A 12,758-nucleotide genomic window follows, 5' to 3' on the forward strand; every position below is an offset into this window, starting at 1 on the left:
TTCCTTGTAAAATCCCCTTTGTACTGTTTATTATGAAGGAGGGTTAATGGTTTATTAACATATTGTGTGTGCATTTATAGAATTGCTTCAAATGTGTTGTGTGTGGCTTTGTGCATGAGAACAAACTCATCCTCAAGACACTTTAGGCACTGGTAATGTTGAGCCTGTTGATGGGAATTTGCCATTATTTAAACCATTAATCATCAAATTGAAAAAAATAAAAATAAAAAGGCATAAACAATTTGTAATCTGATTAGTAATGGTGATGCATTTTCTTTCCCAAAATAACCCTGACAACAATAACACACACTCATTGTATGTTTTGGGGTTCAAAATGGGATATGAGTTTTAGACTCTTAAAGTAGAAGTAAGGCGAAGGGATATTTTGAGACTATCTCCTCATACATGTCTCTAAACCCAGAGAGTCATCTTCCTGGGGCAGGGCAGGTTCCAGTATTACCGGTACGGTGTGCCAGCTTGTACCGGGAAATTATATGGAAACGTACTGTACCGGGATATGTCTGTAAAGAATGTACAGAATGAAACCCAACTTGTATTGCATTAGAAATATGCAAATTATATTATGTAAAATAAGTAGTATTATAGTATTATGTTTGTTTCGAAACTGAGCAAACATGTGGGAAAAACGACAGCCAATAGGGAGCCACGCTGACTGGTTACCACAACAGAAGACATGGGGGGCCAAGTGGAAGTAGGATGGATTTCAAATCCAGAGTCCCAACTCACGCCGCAACATGTACGGTCCCCTTTCACACCGTCTCCGTTGCTTCGTCCTTAGCTCTTTAGACGTTTTTGAAAAACTGGCATAGCATTGCCCCCTCTCGCAATGTTTGCCTGAGCTAAAGTCTTTTTACGTTTTTTTGGGATCGGGAGATGCATCCGGATAGGGCTGTAGGGGGATGGAATGGGTTAGTGTGTGGTGTGCTGTGATGGTAAAATCACTGCCTTCCATACGCTTACTGACCATAACAGTTACATTTATCTCTATTGTTTAAGGCTAAGCTCTTTCAATCACTTATCGATTCACAACTCAGCTGAATACCTCAGCTGAGTGGCTGAGGTATTCCTTTTGGGAACTTTGTTTTGGGAAATTTTGCTCACAGTGATCATAGGACCATACTGGTGTTTATCCTGTCAGACACCGACAGTGTTATGTCTGGCTTAGTGGAGTCATGTAGGGTAGACAAAGTACAGGTTGATTAGAAGTGTTTGGTAAGATATGGTCAAGGTCGAAATTGGTTAAATGCTCAACATTCCTGTTTGGTTTCTCACGTGGATGGGTCAAAAAATATAATGTTATGAGTATAATGTTGAATGTATATTCAAAATTTCTTTACTTTTTCTACCTTTTGACTGATCGGGAGATCCTTCCTTTTCTCTGGACAAAAGTCTTAAGTTTCAATATTGTCAATATCCAGGAGGAGGTGATCCCAAAACCCTATTGTAGGTTTAAGTCTAATCGTTGTTCTTGGTTATATGATATTCAACATAGTAATCAATGGCATTTTGTCACTGTCACCATAGTTTAAGGGCAACAAGTGTTAAACCCTTTGCTTTGCCAGTCTCCGCCAACAAGTTTATGACTGTTCTATTCTGCTCTGACATCCAGTCTTGTGGTTTTCGAACAAGAACAGGACTTTAGTTTATAAAAGTCTAAACACTGACGGCGAGAGGGTACGCCAAGCCACGGCGTGTAGACGTGTGGAACTCAATCTTGATGTTGCTCGCCACGTCCGGGATAGGTTCAGCTTATCTGCCACTTATAGTATAAGGACACGTTGTGTGGGGCAATACAAACACTGGCAACATCACTCATCACTACAACGCTCATACATAACGTCGGTACTCGCTTAAAAGCAAAAAATTGCCGTGGATTCCAACAACAGTGATGGCACTTCCTCCTCCTTCCCCATGATGCATTCTCCTTCATCTCCTAGTGTTCACAGGGGAGCTGTAACAGGGGGTTCACTTACACTCTAAACAAATCTGTGTGTTGTTGAATGTGAATGCAGGAGTGTGAGCAGCTCCAGAAGATGTATGCGGGCCCGCAGGACGAGCGTTACCTAGAGCACACCCAGCACCAGCATGCGCTTTACCAGCAAGAGCAGCAGATCCTCCACCAGCAGATCCAGGTACCAGCGGGCCGCTGTGGAGCCTGGCAGTGGGCACAGGGGGGGTGGGACTCGATGGCAATACGGCGATAGATCGTCACCCTTTGACGTGCGTGCGAGAATCGATACACTTGCACAAAATATCAATGTAATATTTTTAGATTAAAAGATATCTATATTATTTTATTTTTATTTGTTTAGCATTTTAATGCTTTATTCCTGAAGAGTTAAGACAGGAAATATCGCCCCAAATATCGATATTTTAATTAATAAAATAATGTGATCTAAACAGATTTCCCTGCTCCTCAAGGTGGGACTCAACACATGAATGAAGGAAACTTAAACAGAAGTTAACTAACTAAAGACGAGCAACTGATATACTTAGGTCGGACCGTTAATAAAGACCGAAATCCAGCATTTTACCGTTTCAGTTATTTTGCGTTCATCGTTAGACATTTATCATGATGTATCTTTAGAGGATTGTCTAACTGTTAGACAATACAGCGATTCTGCAATAATTTATATATTGTTTGACTATAACAATATATAAATTATTGCAGAATCGCTGTATCGCGATATTATCAGTATCACGGGCCCTGTATTGCGCATCATGAGGTACCCTGTGATTCCCACCCCTAAGGCACAGTCGGGCTACTCGAAACCTTCGATCCTCACTCTTTCACTCAATGTTAATGTTTTATTGTTGTGCACATTTCTTTTCAGTCGCATGTCAACCTAAGTCATGTTGGATTGTCCGGTGGATTTGCTAACGTGACATTTCTCACAATCTTACAGGCTTTGTCGTTAGGTCACGGAGAGAGCCAGCCAATTCACCTCACCCACCAGCTTCAGAGGTGACAGAACCTGCTTTTGAAACCTGCTAGCCTTTAGTTAGGTGTTTGCTATTGGAGACCTGCTAGGATTAACTTACCTGTTAGCCTTTAATTACTAGTTACTGCTTGCATTTTGTCAGCTGTTAGCCTTCAGTTAGCTATTAGCATTTATTAAGATGGAAACATGTTGATGTGCTGAGACGTTCTCCGTTACCCCTCAGGTTGCGCATTCAGCCCCCCTCCAGCCCCCCGCCCTCACATCCCAGCAACCACCTGTTCAGACAGCCCAATCAGAGCCCCCCGTCTGGCTCGGCGGCCATGATGCAGGGCCACGGGCCGTCCCCAGTGCAGTACCAGCATGCCACTCCCGCTCTCTACCAGGGCCAGAGTGGCAGCCCCCCGCCCACGGGCCTCAACAGGGTCCCCCTACCCACCAATCAGCAGGCGGGGTCAGGCCGCGCAGGGGGCCCGCTTCCCCCGGGGGTCTCCCAGCAACAGCAGGTTGGACCAAAGGGGGCGCTGTTGACACTCTTGTTATGTTTTGCACCATCATATAAGACTTAAGTTATCTCTTTTATCTCTTTTAAATTAAGCTTGATATAATCATGCAAATAAGGCAATGTTTGCAAATGTTTGTGTCTGCTGTGTTTGTGTGTCGGTGTCTGATGTGTTTGTGTTGGTGTGTGATGGGTTGGTGGCTGATGTGTTTGTGTGTTGTGTGATGAGTTGGTGTGTGATATATCTGTGTGTTGGTTTGTGATATGTTTGTGTGTTGGTTTGTGACGTGTTTGTGTGTTGGTGTCTCACGTGTGTGTCTCCGCCCCTGAAGGTGACCATCCAGGTCCAGGACGTGGAGCTGGCGGGGGCCCAGAGGCAGGGGGCCTACCTCTCCACGCCCTGCGGCCACCGGGTGCTCGGGAAGCAGCTGAGCGCCGACAACGCCGAGATGCACAGGTGACCCCGACCGCCTGCTCCGGAGCCCCCCGACGTCTGCCGGGCACACTCTGATGTCTGGCTCATTGTTGTTTACTCTTTCACCTTTTTCATGTTTTTCGTTTCATACTCTCACTTTGCCCTGTCACTTTTTTATAGATTCTACCTCCTTTTAGGCCGTAGATGATTGTTTTCATGGACTTTGCCCTCTGTGCTGTATTCTTCGCTCTGAACTGCAACATTTTCCTGCCAAATCACATATATGACTTGAGCTAAACACAAATACTATGGAAAAATCCTATTGCATACATCATCACTGCAATACATCACGATATCCTACCCCCGGCGACGGCCACATCAGCAGCTCTCAGGGGTGAGTGGTTGGATGTTAGCGGCGTTAGTAGGTGAAGCTCGACGTCCCCCCCCCCTCTCCCCGAGTCCCTCTAGCCACTATACCCAGGAGCACCTTCACATAGAGACTGGGGGCTCGAGGCTTCAGCCCAAGCTTACTGCTCTTTACGTTAATTTCTTGAACCCTGGACTAGACCCTGGCGTTGTCTTTGACGTAGCGGTCAGTGCCCCGTTTGTAAGGGGTCGACCGAGAACTAGTGTAGACCAAAACCCTCCCCTGGTCCTAGATGGGATCTGAACATGTGCCGTGGTACTTGACGTTGTTCAGCCGGTACGATGATGGCTGACGGCGTGTTTCCTCCCTGCAGCCGCAGCCTCGGCCGCTTCTCCACGGGCTACGACCAGGCCCAGTTCAACCCCCACCTCTTCTCCGGGGACGCGGCCTCGCGGGGGGCCTCGGGCGTGGTGGGCTCCTACAGCCCCTACCTGCAGGGCACCCTCAACGTGCCCGGCCTGGAGGGCTACCAGGGCGGCGGGGTCGGGGGTGGCTACGGCAGCCCCTCTGCGCTGCAGCAGGCCCTGCTCTCGCCCACCCCGCTGGACTACCGCCCGCCCCAGCACCACGTCACGCCCACCCTGCAGGGCCTGCTGTCGCCCCGCCACTCCCTGAGCGGGCACACCGACCCCCGGCTGCCCCCCCAGGACCTGGCCGCGCTGCTGAAGCGGCAGAGCCCGCGGCGCGGCTCGGCGTGCGCCTCCATCTCGTGCGGCCCCGGGCCCCAGGAGTACGAAGAGATGCTGCTCCGCCAGCTCGGCCAGGGAGAGAGCCTGGAGGCCCCGGCCCAGCAGGCTGCCCCGGGGGGCCCGCACTTCCACCACCTGCTGCAGATCCGCTCCCCGGAGGTCCAGCAGCAGCAGCAGCAGCAGCCCCCCCAGCAGCAGCCCGGCCTGCCCCACTCTGAGAGCATGGAGGAGGACGAGGCCGAGGCGCCGGCCAGCTTCTCCCCGGCACGCGAAGGCCTTCTGGCCAAGACGGGGGAGGGCCACGAGCTGCTGGGCCCCCCGCGGGGCGGCACCCCGCCCTACACCTCCCCCACACACAGGCAGGGCTTCATGAGGAGGGGCTCGACCGCCAGAGGTAAGGCCCCTGGGAACGGGGAGGCGGGGTAGACCTCCCGGGGCCACGTCAGTCTGATCCCAAGGGGTTAAAGGTGACATATTATACCACCAGGTGTGTTGCAACGTCTGCTACAGTCCACTGGGTAGGCTCGTAGACTGATCTATCCGTCATACATTTCGGTGGACACACCCACATGTGATGTCAGAAGAGGCGGATTTTCAAAACGGCTTTTAACGGCTGATCACGCTCACACCTGGGGGTATAATATGTCACCTTTAACAGAAGCAGACCAGTCCCTCAGCGGTTTATCTGACTCATTGAAATTAAAGGTCCTTCAGGAGTTAGATGATCAACGTGTTTAAACTCAGTTGAGAATGAAGCGGTCACCGAGCGCACATACAGAAGATATCAGTGGTGGAAGGTTATTCAAGGTTTCTTTCTCTTTTCTTCCTCTCTCACTTCTCTTTCTTTGTGTCTTTGTTCTCCCGCTCCGCAGAGCCTGAGCCTGAGTGCCGGCCCCAGGGACAGGCCATGGAGGTGCCCGACCATAACGGCGTGGGATACTCCAGAGGACCCCAGGCCGAGACCTACAGGTCCCGCGGGCACCTGCAGCGCCACCACACCATCCAGACCTGTGACGACGCCTACGTAAGCTCTCTCTCGCTCTCGCTCTGGCTCTGGCTCTCGCGCTCTCTCGCTCTCGCTCTCGCTCTTGCTCTCTCTCCTTCCCCCCCCCCCCCACACACTGTTGCGTGTGGCGTCGATGATCCCCTAAGACACACACAGGAGTGGGGTCAAGTCAGAACACCACAAGCAAGAGCCTTAAGCTTAGACTGGACTTTTCGCTGTGTACTTGTATGTTGTTGTTGTCACGGTTCTTCAAAGCTCTATAACCTGCCATGTGAGGGACGTTCCTTTAATTTGGAGTTGAGTTGGCAATGTGTGAAAAGCAGATCTGGGATTGAGCCAGGACTGGACACACGCGGTGAACCGGGGTTCTTGGCAGCCACAGACATCCATACTGTATTTGGTCCTGAAGATTTGCTCATCAGGACCAGAAGATTTGCTCACGGTATTATTTCCTCTCTCTCACGCTCTCGCTCTCGCTCCCTCTCTAGGACCAGACAGACCCCATGTCCGGGATGAGCCTATTGGCCGGCAAGGCACTGAGCTCCGCCCGCATGTCGGACATCCTGAGTCAGACGTCGCTGTCGGGCAGCCAGCAGCTCCACCAGAGGGAGGGTTCTGGTCAGTGGCACCAACACACACGTCTGGGCACGGGTTCATTTGAAAAGGGTTGTTCTCGTTGTCGTGTTATGCCAAATAAATAAATGTTTTTTTCTAATGCAAAAACAAGCAGCCATTGGTTGCGTATGCCGTTTACATGTGTTGCCTGGTCATGGCAGTTTCCAGCCTGTCACTTTTGAATAAACTTGAAACGCTGCCGTCACTGAGGGCTGAACAGAAGGGAATTTGGAAGAGTTGGAAAAAGAAGCGCATGTTTCGATTAGAAAAACTGAGCAATGTTAAGAAAAGTCAATATTCCGACAATCCCAAATATGTTCCCGCGAGGAGGTTGGCAGTCCTTGGAGGGGGTGCATCGCTGCCCCCTACAGTTGACACTGGGTATTATTTTAGAAGGAACTGAGCATTACGGTATAAAAATGCAACAATTAAATGTGTGTGTGTGTGTGTGTGTGTGTCCCCCCCACAGTGTGTGATGTGGAAGAGGAGCTCCATGCGGCGGCCTGCTTCCCCTCCTCCTGTACCAGTGATCTGCTGAGCTATAAGCCCCCCGACCTGCAGTACAGTATGGAGCAGGCAGGGGTCTAGCACAGGTGCACATCCACCGCACACACACACACCCTTCAGAGAGGGGGATGCAAAGAGTTTACGAGCAGAATAACTATTAGACGCATTTCACATTTTGCTTGGCATTAAATTAGTCCCTATAAATGAACCCATAGCTATATCTTTATAGATGCAGTTAAAGATATGGATATAGGTAAATATGTACAAATAATATATAAATATTAATATAGATATATATCCATATCTATGTAGAAAGATGGACGACAGATATCAACATGCATTCCCAGCTGCCTGCTTGGGTTGGTTCCTGCTCCCAGTAACCCCTGTCCCGTGTGTCTGCCTCTGCTAGGGGAGGGTCCAGCGCCATGTGAATAGAGGTCCATATCAGCCACCCAGAGTTGTGTTGACTTGAGTTGAGCAGCATCATGCCAAACCGCTATCGTCTGCCCAGAGGGGGCGCTCTCCGTCGGTCCGTCTTGTCTGTCTTTGTCCCCCACCCCACCTCTCTCTCCTGCAGTCGGCTCAAGGGGAGGAGAGCTGGGGTCGGCCCGGGCTGGGCCAGTCAGGGTTCGGTTTGTTTTTTGTTTACTTAGTATTTTTTGGGGGGGGTGGGGGCGGGAAAAGCTGGGTCAGGTTTTAGGGTTCAACGGTCTCGGGGCCAGCCTCTTCTCCTGGCAGGTGGTTAGCCGTTCTGTTTAGCTCCTACATTTCACACCGCCGCCAGACGTAGATCCATCGGGCGTGCCCCCCCCAACCCCAACCCAACCAACCGGCCATCGCCCCCTTACCTGCCGATAGCCGTCTGCCTGACTGTAACGCCCACAGCCTCCCCCCCCCGCACACACACCCCCTCTGCACGCTCGCTTGACATCATGGCACACCTTGACGGCCCAAGGCCTCCCGCCGCGCCGACCAGGCCGAAACACGTTCAACAATAGACAGAGAAACGCCGCAGTCACCCCACTAGACGAGCAGGGGAGCCGGCCGGCGGTACCTCAAGACGGCCCAAAGTATTCAGTCGGCCTGTGCGGGGGCGTAGCGTGTTGTGGCGGGAAGAACCGTGGGGAAAGGTAACCAGGGTCTCTGGGAGGTTCTGTCTTATGCCTACACCACCCCCCCCCCCCCCCCCCCCCCGGCTACAGTGGACCATTCCAGAGCAGACTGCATAGCCGGCGAGAGCCTGCCTCGGAGTGGAATGCCCCACTCCACTGCGCAGGGTGGGGGGCGTAGTTGGTTTTGTTGGTTGATCTGAGGGAGGAGCTGTGTAGATGGGGGAGGGGGGGGGGGGTACAGCCATCTCCTAACGTTGAGTTCAGTGACATCGCACAGGACAAACCAGCGCTCTCATCAGATATTTTTTTTGTGTTTTGTCTTTTTGTTTATTTTTTTATTTTTAATGTTCATTTTTATGGCTATGCCCATGTAGACAATATGGTCATCTATTGTTACTCTTATCTTATTACTGTTTTCTGTAAAACAAATTTTATTGTTATTATAATGAATATTATTATTATTATTATCATTATTATTATTAAAGGAAAAAAACAGTTCTGTGTTGCAAGCAAGACAACATCATTTTTTTCTTTGACTTGTATAATTCTGCACTTTTGGTTCAAGCGATCATCAATCGCTCCCTTTTTCAAACCTTTTCCCACTCCTGCCTCCCCACTCCCTCTCTCCTTGGCATTCCTCTCCATTCCATCCCTGTTTTCTACCCCCCACACGCCCTTCAACCCTGTCCCCCCTTACCACATGTCATGTGACATTGTATTGCATTGTGGGTAGTTTGACCAGACATTTGCCTTTTTCCTTGTACAGTGATGCCATGTATAGAACGCTATTGCAATTTCTGTATCAAATCCTTTCTTTATTGTATCTTTTTTTCTTCAGACGTTGATGAAGGGGCTTTTGTATTGGTATTGTTTAATTTTTTGGTCGTTTTTTTGCTTTTTTTCTTAATATTGAGATTTCTAGCCAAAACGGGACAGAGAGAAGAGGAGACCGCGCTCTCTCTCTTGGTCTTCAATAAACCATCGCTCCCATTTGTTTTAATATTATATCGAGACACTTGAATAAGAGGAGAGTCATTTTTTTGTGTTGCTTACTTTTAAAAGGATCATTTCAACCATCGTTGTTGACTCTTTCTTTGTCGACATTCTGTTGGCTCCGTGGGGGCCAGGGTGCGGGCTTAGTTGTCATGGGGACAGGGTCAGTTTGGATGCTACAAAGACTTGAGACATATAAAACGAAATAAAAGAAAAAATATATCAATAAAGGACAACTTGTAAAATAGCTGACATATCATAAACATTAACAATGGAGGCACAACATCACCCTCCCTTTTCTTTGATCTTCACTCCTCTGCCAACCGTGATTGGCTGACCCATCAAGAGAGCGTCCTCAGCACATCAGCCAACCGGTGGAGACACTATCACAACCCCCAGAGCTCTACTCTGTGTTGTCTTCCCCTTATCTCTGCCCGGGGTTTACGTCTGCCATGCACCCCGAAAGTACTCTTGACACGTCCCCCGCCACGTAAAACATCTCAATATGGCTTCAGCTTCCGGTCAGCACTTCCCAGCACTTATCCACAGGAAACGCCACAGGTTGACGAAGGAGAAACCACCGACGGGGGTCGGGGTGGAGGCGGTGGTGGTGGTGGTGGTGAACAAGCATTAGAGAAAATATGTATATGTTTTTTTCCTCCGGTGTTTACTGAGGCTGGAGGGTGAAAGAGGAACCAGACCTGAGACATTCTGCCAAGGCACAGTGCCACCTCTGTTTATTGCTTTGACTGCTGTCTTTATCCTCTGTCCCCTCTCTCACCTCTCAGATGGTTCTGCGGTTATACCTCTTTTCCTCTCCATTTTCCGTCTGTTTTACGGTTACCCTCTCCGCCACAGAGATGGAGTTATCATTGCAAACGTTGACAGTAGCCTGTTTGACGGGAAACAACCCATCTGGAGAGTGATCTGCCCCCCATGAGTTGGTGACTGGCCGTGTCGGTGCTGTGATTCACACTGGTGTTGTGCTCTCCATTGACTTCACATGCTTCCCGACTGCTGTTTATGTTTTTCCACTCGAGGACAGAGCTATGGCAAACGATTGAGATGCTCTTGTTTTCAAAAGATGAATAGCAGAGTGGGTCCGTCGGTGTCCCACATTGCTACGGTTGAGAGAGGATGACCACCTTAACAAGTGAGACAGGCGTTTATGTGTGAAAGGTCCCTTATTTAAAACATATTTTCTGTTTGGAAAAAACAATAGAAAAAAGGCAGAACTTGAAGAGTACTGAACACAGAATATTTTATTATTTTGATCAATTGATGACGAGGCATATGAAATCCAAACCAAGCACGCTCACGTGAAACTCCTCGGACACCCCTACACATGTTTTCTTGCAGTTTCGGTTTTGTTCAAAGGACAAATTGGTGCAGTAGGCCAACATAAAACCCACCGCCGGAGTTGAACCAATCAGAGAGCAACAATTACCAGGTGTCCACAGCGGAGACGGTTTCTGTTGTAAGTTGTGGTTGATAATGAACCTGTTTGTGTGTCTGTGTTTCAATACTCTAAGGAAATGGAAAGTTGGTCAAATTATGCACAACCTCACAGGGAAGATCACGGCTCCGTTTTAGGCACGCAAGTGCACGCACACACACACATACACACAACCTCTGGCTGATCCCAGCTTAATGCCCCCTCACCCCTGTCCATAGGTCTTAACTGCGTTGACCCCCCCCCCCCAGTTTATTCTCTTCTGTCCTGCTCCGCTCTGCTCCTGTATGCCTATCCTAATTTTATTTTATTTTTTCTAACTTCATTTGTCTTTTTTGTTTTTCTTTGTTTCGAGTACAAAAATACTAAATGCAACAATGATTTAAAAGAATACCAACCAAACTGAGATGAATAAATGAATATATATAAATAAATAAATAAATCATTAAAAAAGTTATTGTGTGTGTGGCTGTTCTAACTCTATACAGGATGCAGATCTGTGTCTAGTCAAATGGATGCATGGACATTCCTACAGATTAAGATAAATATAAATCATTTGGGATGTATATAGGTTGTGTTGTGTGTAGGAACCCTTGAGTTAGTAATAGTCCCATAGCTGAAGATATTTAGTGTGCTGAGGGCCAGATATCAGCCTTAAGGGCTAAATGTTAATGATAAAATAGACTGCATTCATACAGTGCTTTTCTAACCAGTGGCCACTCAAAGCGCTTTACAATATTGCCTAACATCCATCCATTCGTGCATACATTCACAAACTTTGACGGCGATGTCGTCCACACAAGGTGACAGCAACCAGTCCGTCACGAGCAGTCAGGGTAAGGTGTCTTGCTCAGTGACACCTCGACACTCAGCTAGGAGGAGCCGGGGAAAGAACCAGCAACCTTCCGGTTACCATTCAATCTACTCTACCACCTGGGCCACATGACGCCAGGGCATGGCTAGACCGTCAGGGCTGAACTCTCCATCCCCGTTAAACAGAGTTCCCCACCAGGGCCTTAGAGTGTATGTTGAGGCGAACACTCATAGATTTCCTTGCGTAGCCTGGTTTGGAGAAATCTGAGACGTGCTGGATCCTCTCAGATCAATGTGCTGCTGAGGAGGTTTATTGGATCCTAAGAACCACTTTAATGCCAGCAGTGGATTGGAACCGATTTGAAGGTGGTACGTGGCGGCTGTTTTTTGGGAGAATTTTATTAGTATTGAACTCTGAGGACAAATAAAAGTGGTTATAACATGATTCTAGAAAGTGTCAAATTGTTTGAAATCAGCAGAAAATGTAAATGTCAATAATAATAATTTATATATATATATATATATATATATATATATATATATATATATATAGAGAGAGAGAGAGAGATGAAGATATATATATATATATATATGTATAATTTTATATAATTGTAGTTCTACAAGATATATTCTTCCCAAAAAAGCATTCTTAAGTTATTTCTCTTCATCTCTTGTACACTAACATTCCCTCTTGTATCAGTGCTCTCCTCTGCAGTGTTCTGGATGCCACTGCTTCTGTCTGTCTGCACAGCTGCACTGCAGAGAGAGACCCTGGTTAACAGATCAGTCAGTCCAAACCAATGGAGCTTAGACACCGCAAGCAGGCTGAGAGTAATGACAAGGCAGTGACCAGACATTGGCTGAAATTGAAGGGAACACTGAAAGAGTTGAAAGTGTTCAAATATAAAATATATAAAAATTTGCGACTATAACAGCATAAATTGACACTGTCAAGTGATGTTTGTCAATGTAGTGAGATGGGAAAGAACACAAGAGAACGCTTTATTCAGCGTGAAAAAGTAATGAAATGCCTTTGTACGTCTTCTTTGCTGCGTAGCTTAGCTCCACCACCAAGAGCAAAGTGCACCAGTATAGGGCTTCCACTGATCAGGGGTAATTATTGTGTAGACCTGTTATCTGTTCATTTCCCAATCCCTTTCTCTCTAGCACAGAGAGAAAGGGTCATGTTCATTTGTGCTCTTGAGTACCCGCTCTACTCTCTTCCCTCCCTCCCTCACCCCCCTCCTCCTCTCCCTCCCTCAACCC

The 12,758-nt window shown here is 48.1% G+C and overlaps 1 protein-coding gene across 2 annotated transcripts in view; it reads left to right on the top strand.

Moving 5' to 3' along the window:
• Positions 1 to 9,311, top strand: part of sik3 (SIK family kinase 3) — a 42,625-nt gene extending 33,314 nt beyond the window's left edge. For both annotated transcript variants that reach the window (XM_030380564.1, XM_030380565.1), the window contains 9 exons: positions 2,034 to 2,153; positions 2,928 to 2,986; positions 3,187 to 3,466; positions 3,795 to 3,919; positions 4,618 to 5,387; positions 5,866 to 6,017; positions 6,488 to 6,617; positions 7,084 to 7,207; positions 7,531 to 9,311. In XM_030380564.1, coding sequence (XP_030236424.1) covers positions 2,034 to 2,153; positions 2,928 to 2,986; positions 3,187 to 3,466; positions 3,795 to 3,919; positions 4,618 to 5,387; positions 5,866 to 6,017; positions 6,488 to 6,617; positions 7,084 to 7,202 — 1,755 coding nt within the window. In that variant the 3' untranslated portion in view covers positions 7,203 to 7,207; positions 7,531 to 9,311. The remainder of the gene's footprint in view (positions 1 to 2,033; positions 2,154 to 2,927; positions 2,987 to 3,186; positions 3,467 to 3,794; positions 3,920 to 4,617; positions 5,388 to 5,865; positions 6,018 to 6,487; positions 6,618 to 7,083; positions 7,208 to 7,530) is intronic.
• Positions 9,312 to 12,758: the final 3,447 nt, after the last annotated feature.

Source organism: Gadus morhua, chromosome 16 (assembly GCF_902167405.1).
Source record: "Gadus morhua chromosome 16, gadMor3.0, whole genome shotgun sequence".
In the NCBI taxonomy this organism is placed as follows: Eukaryota; Metazoa; Chordata; class Actinopteri; order Gadiformes; family Gadidae; genus Gadus; species Gadus morhua.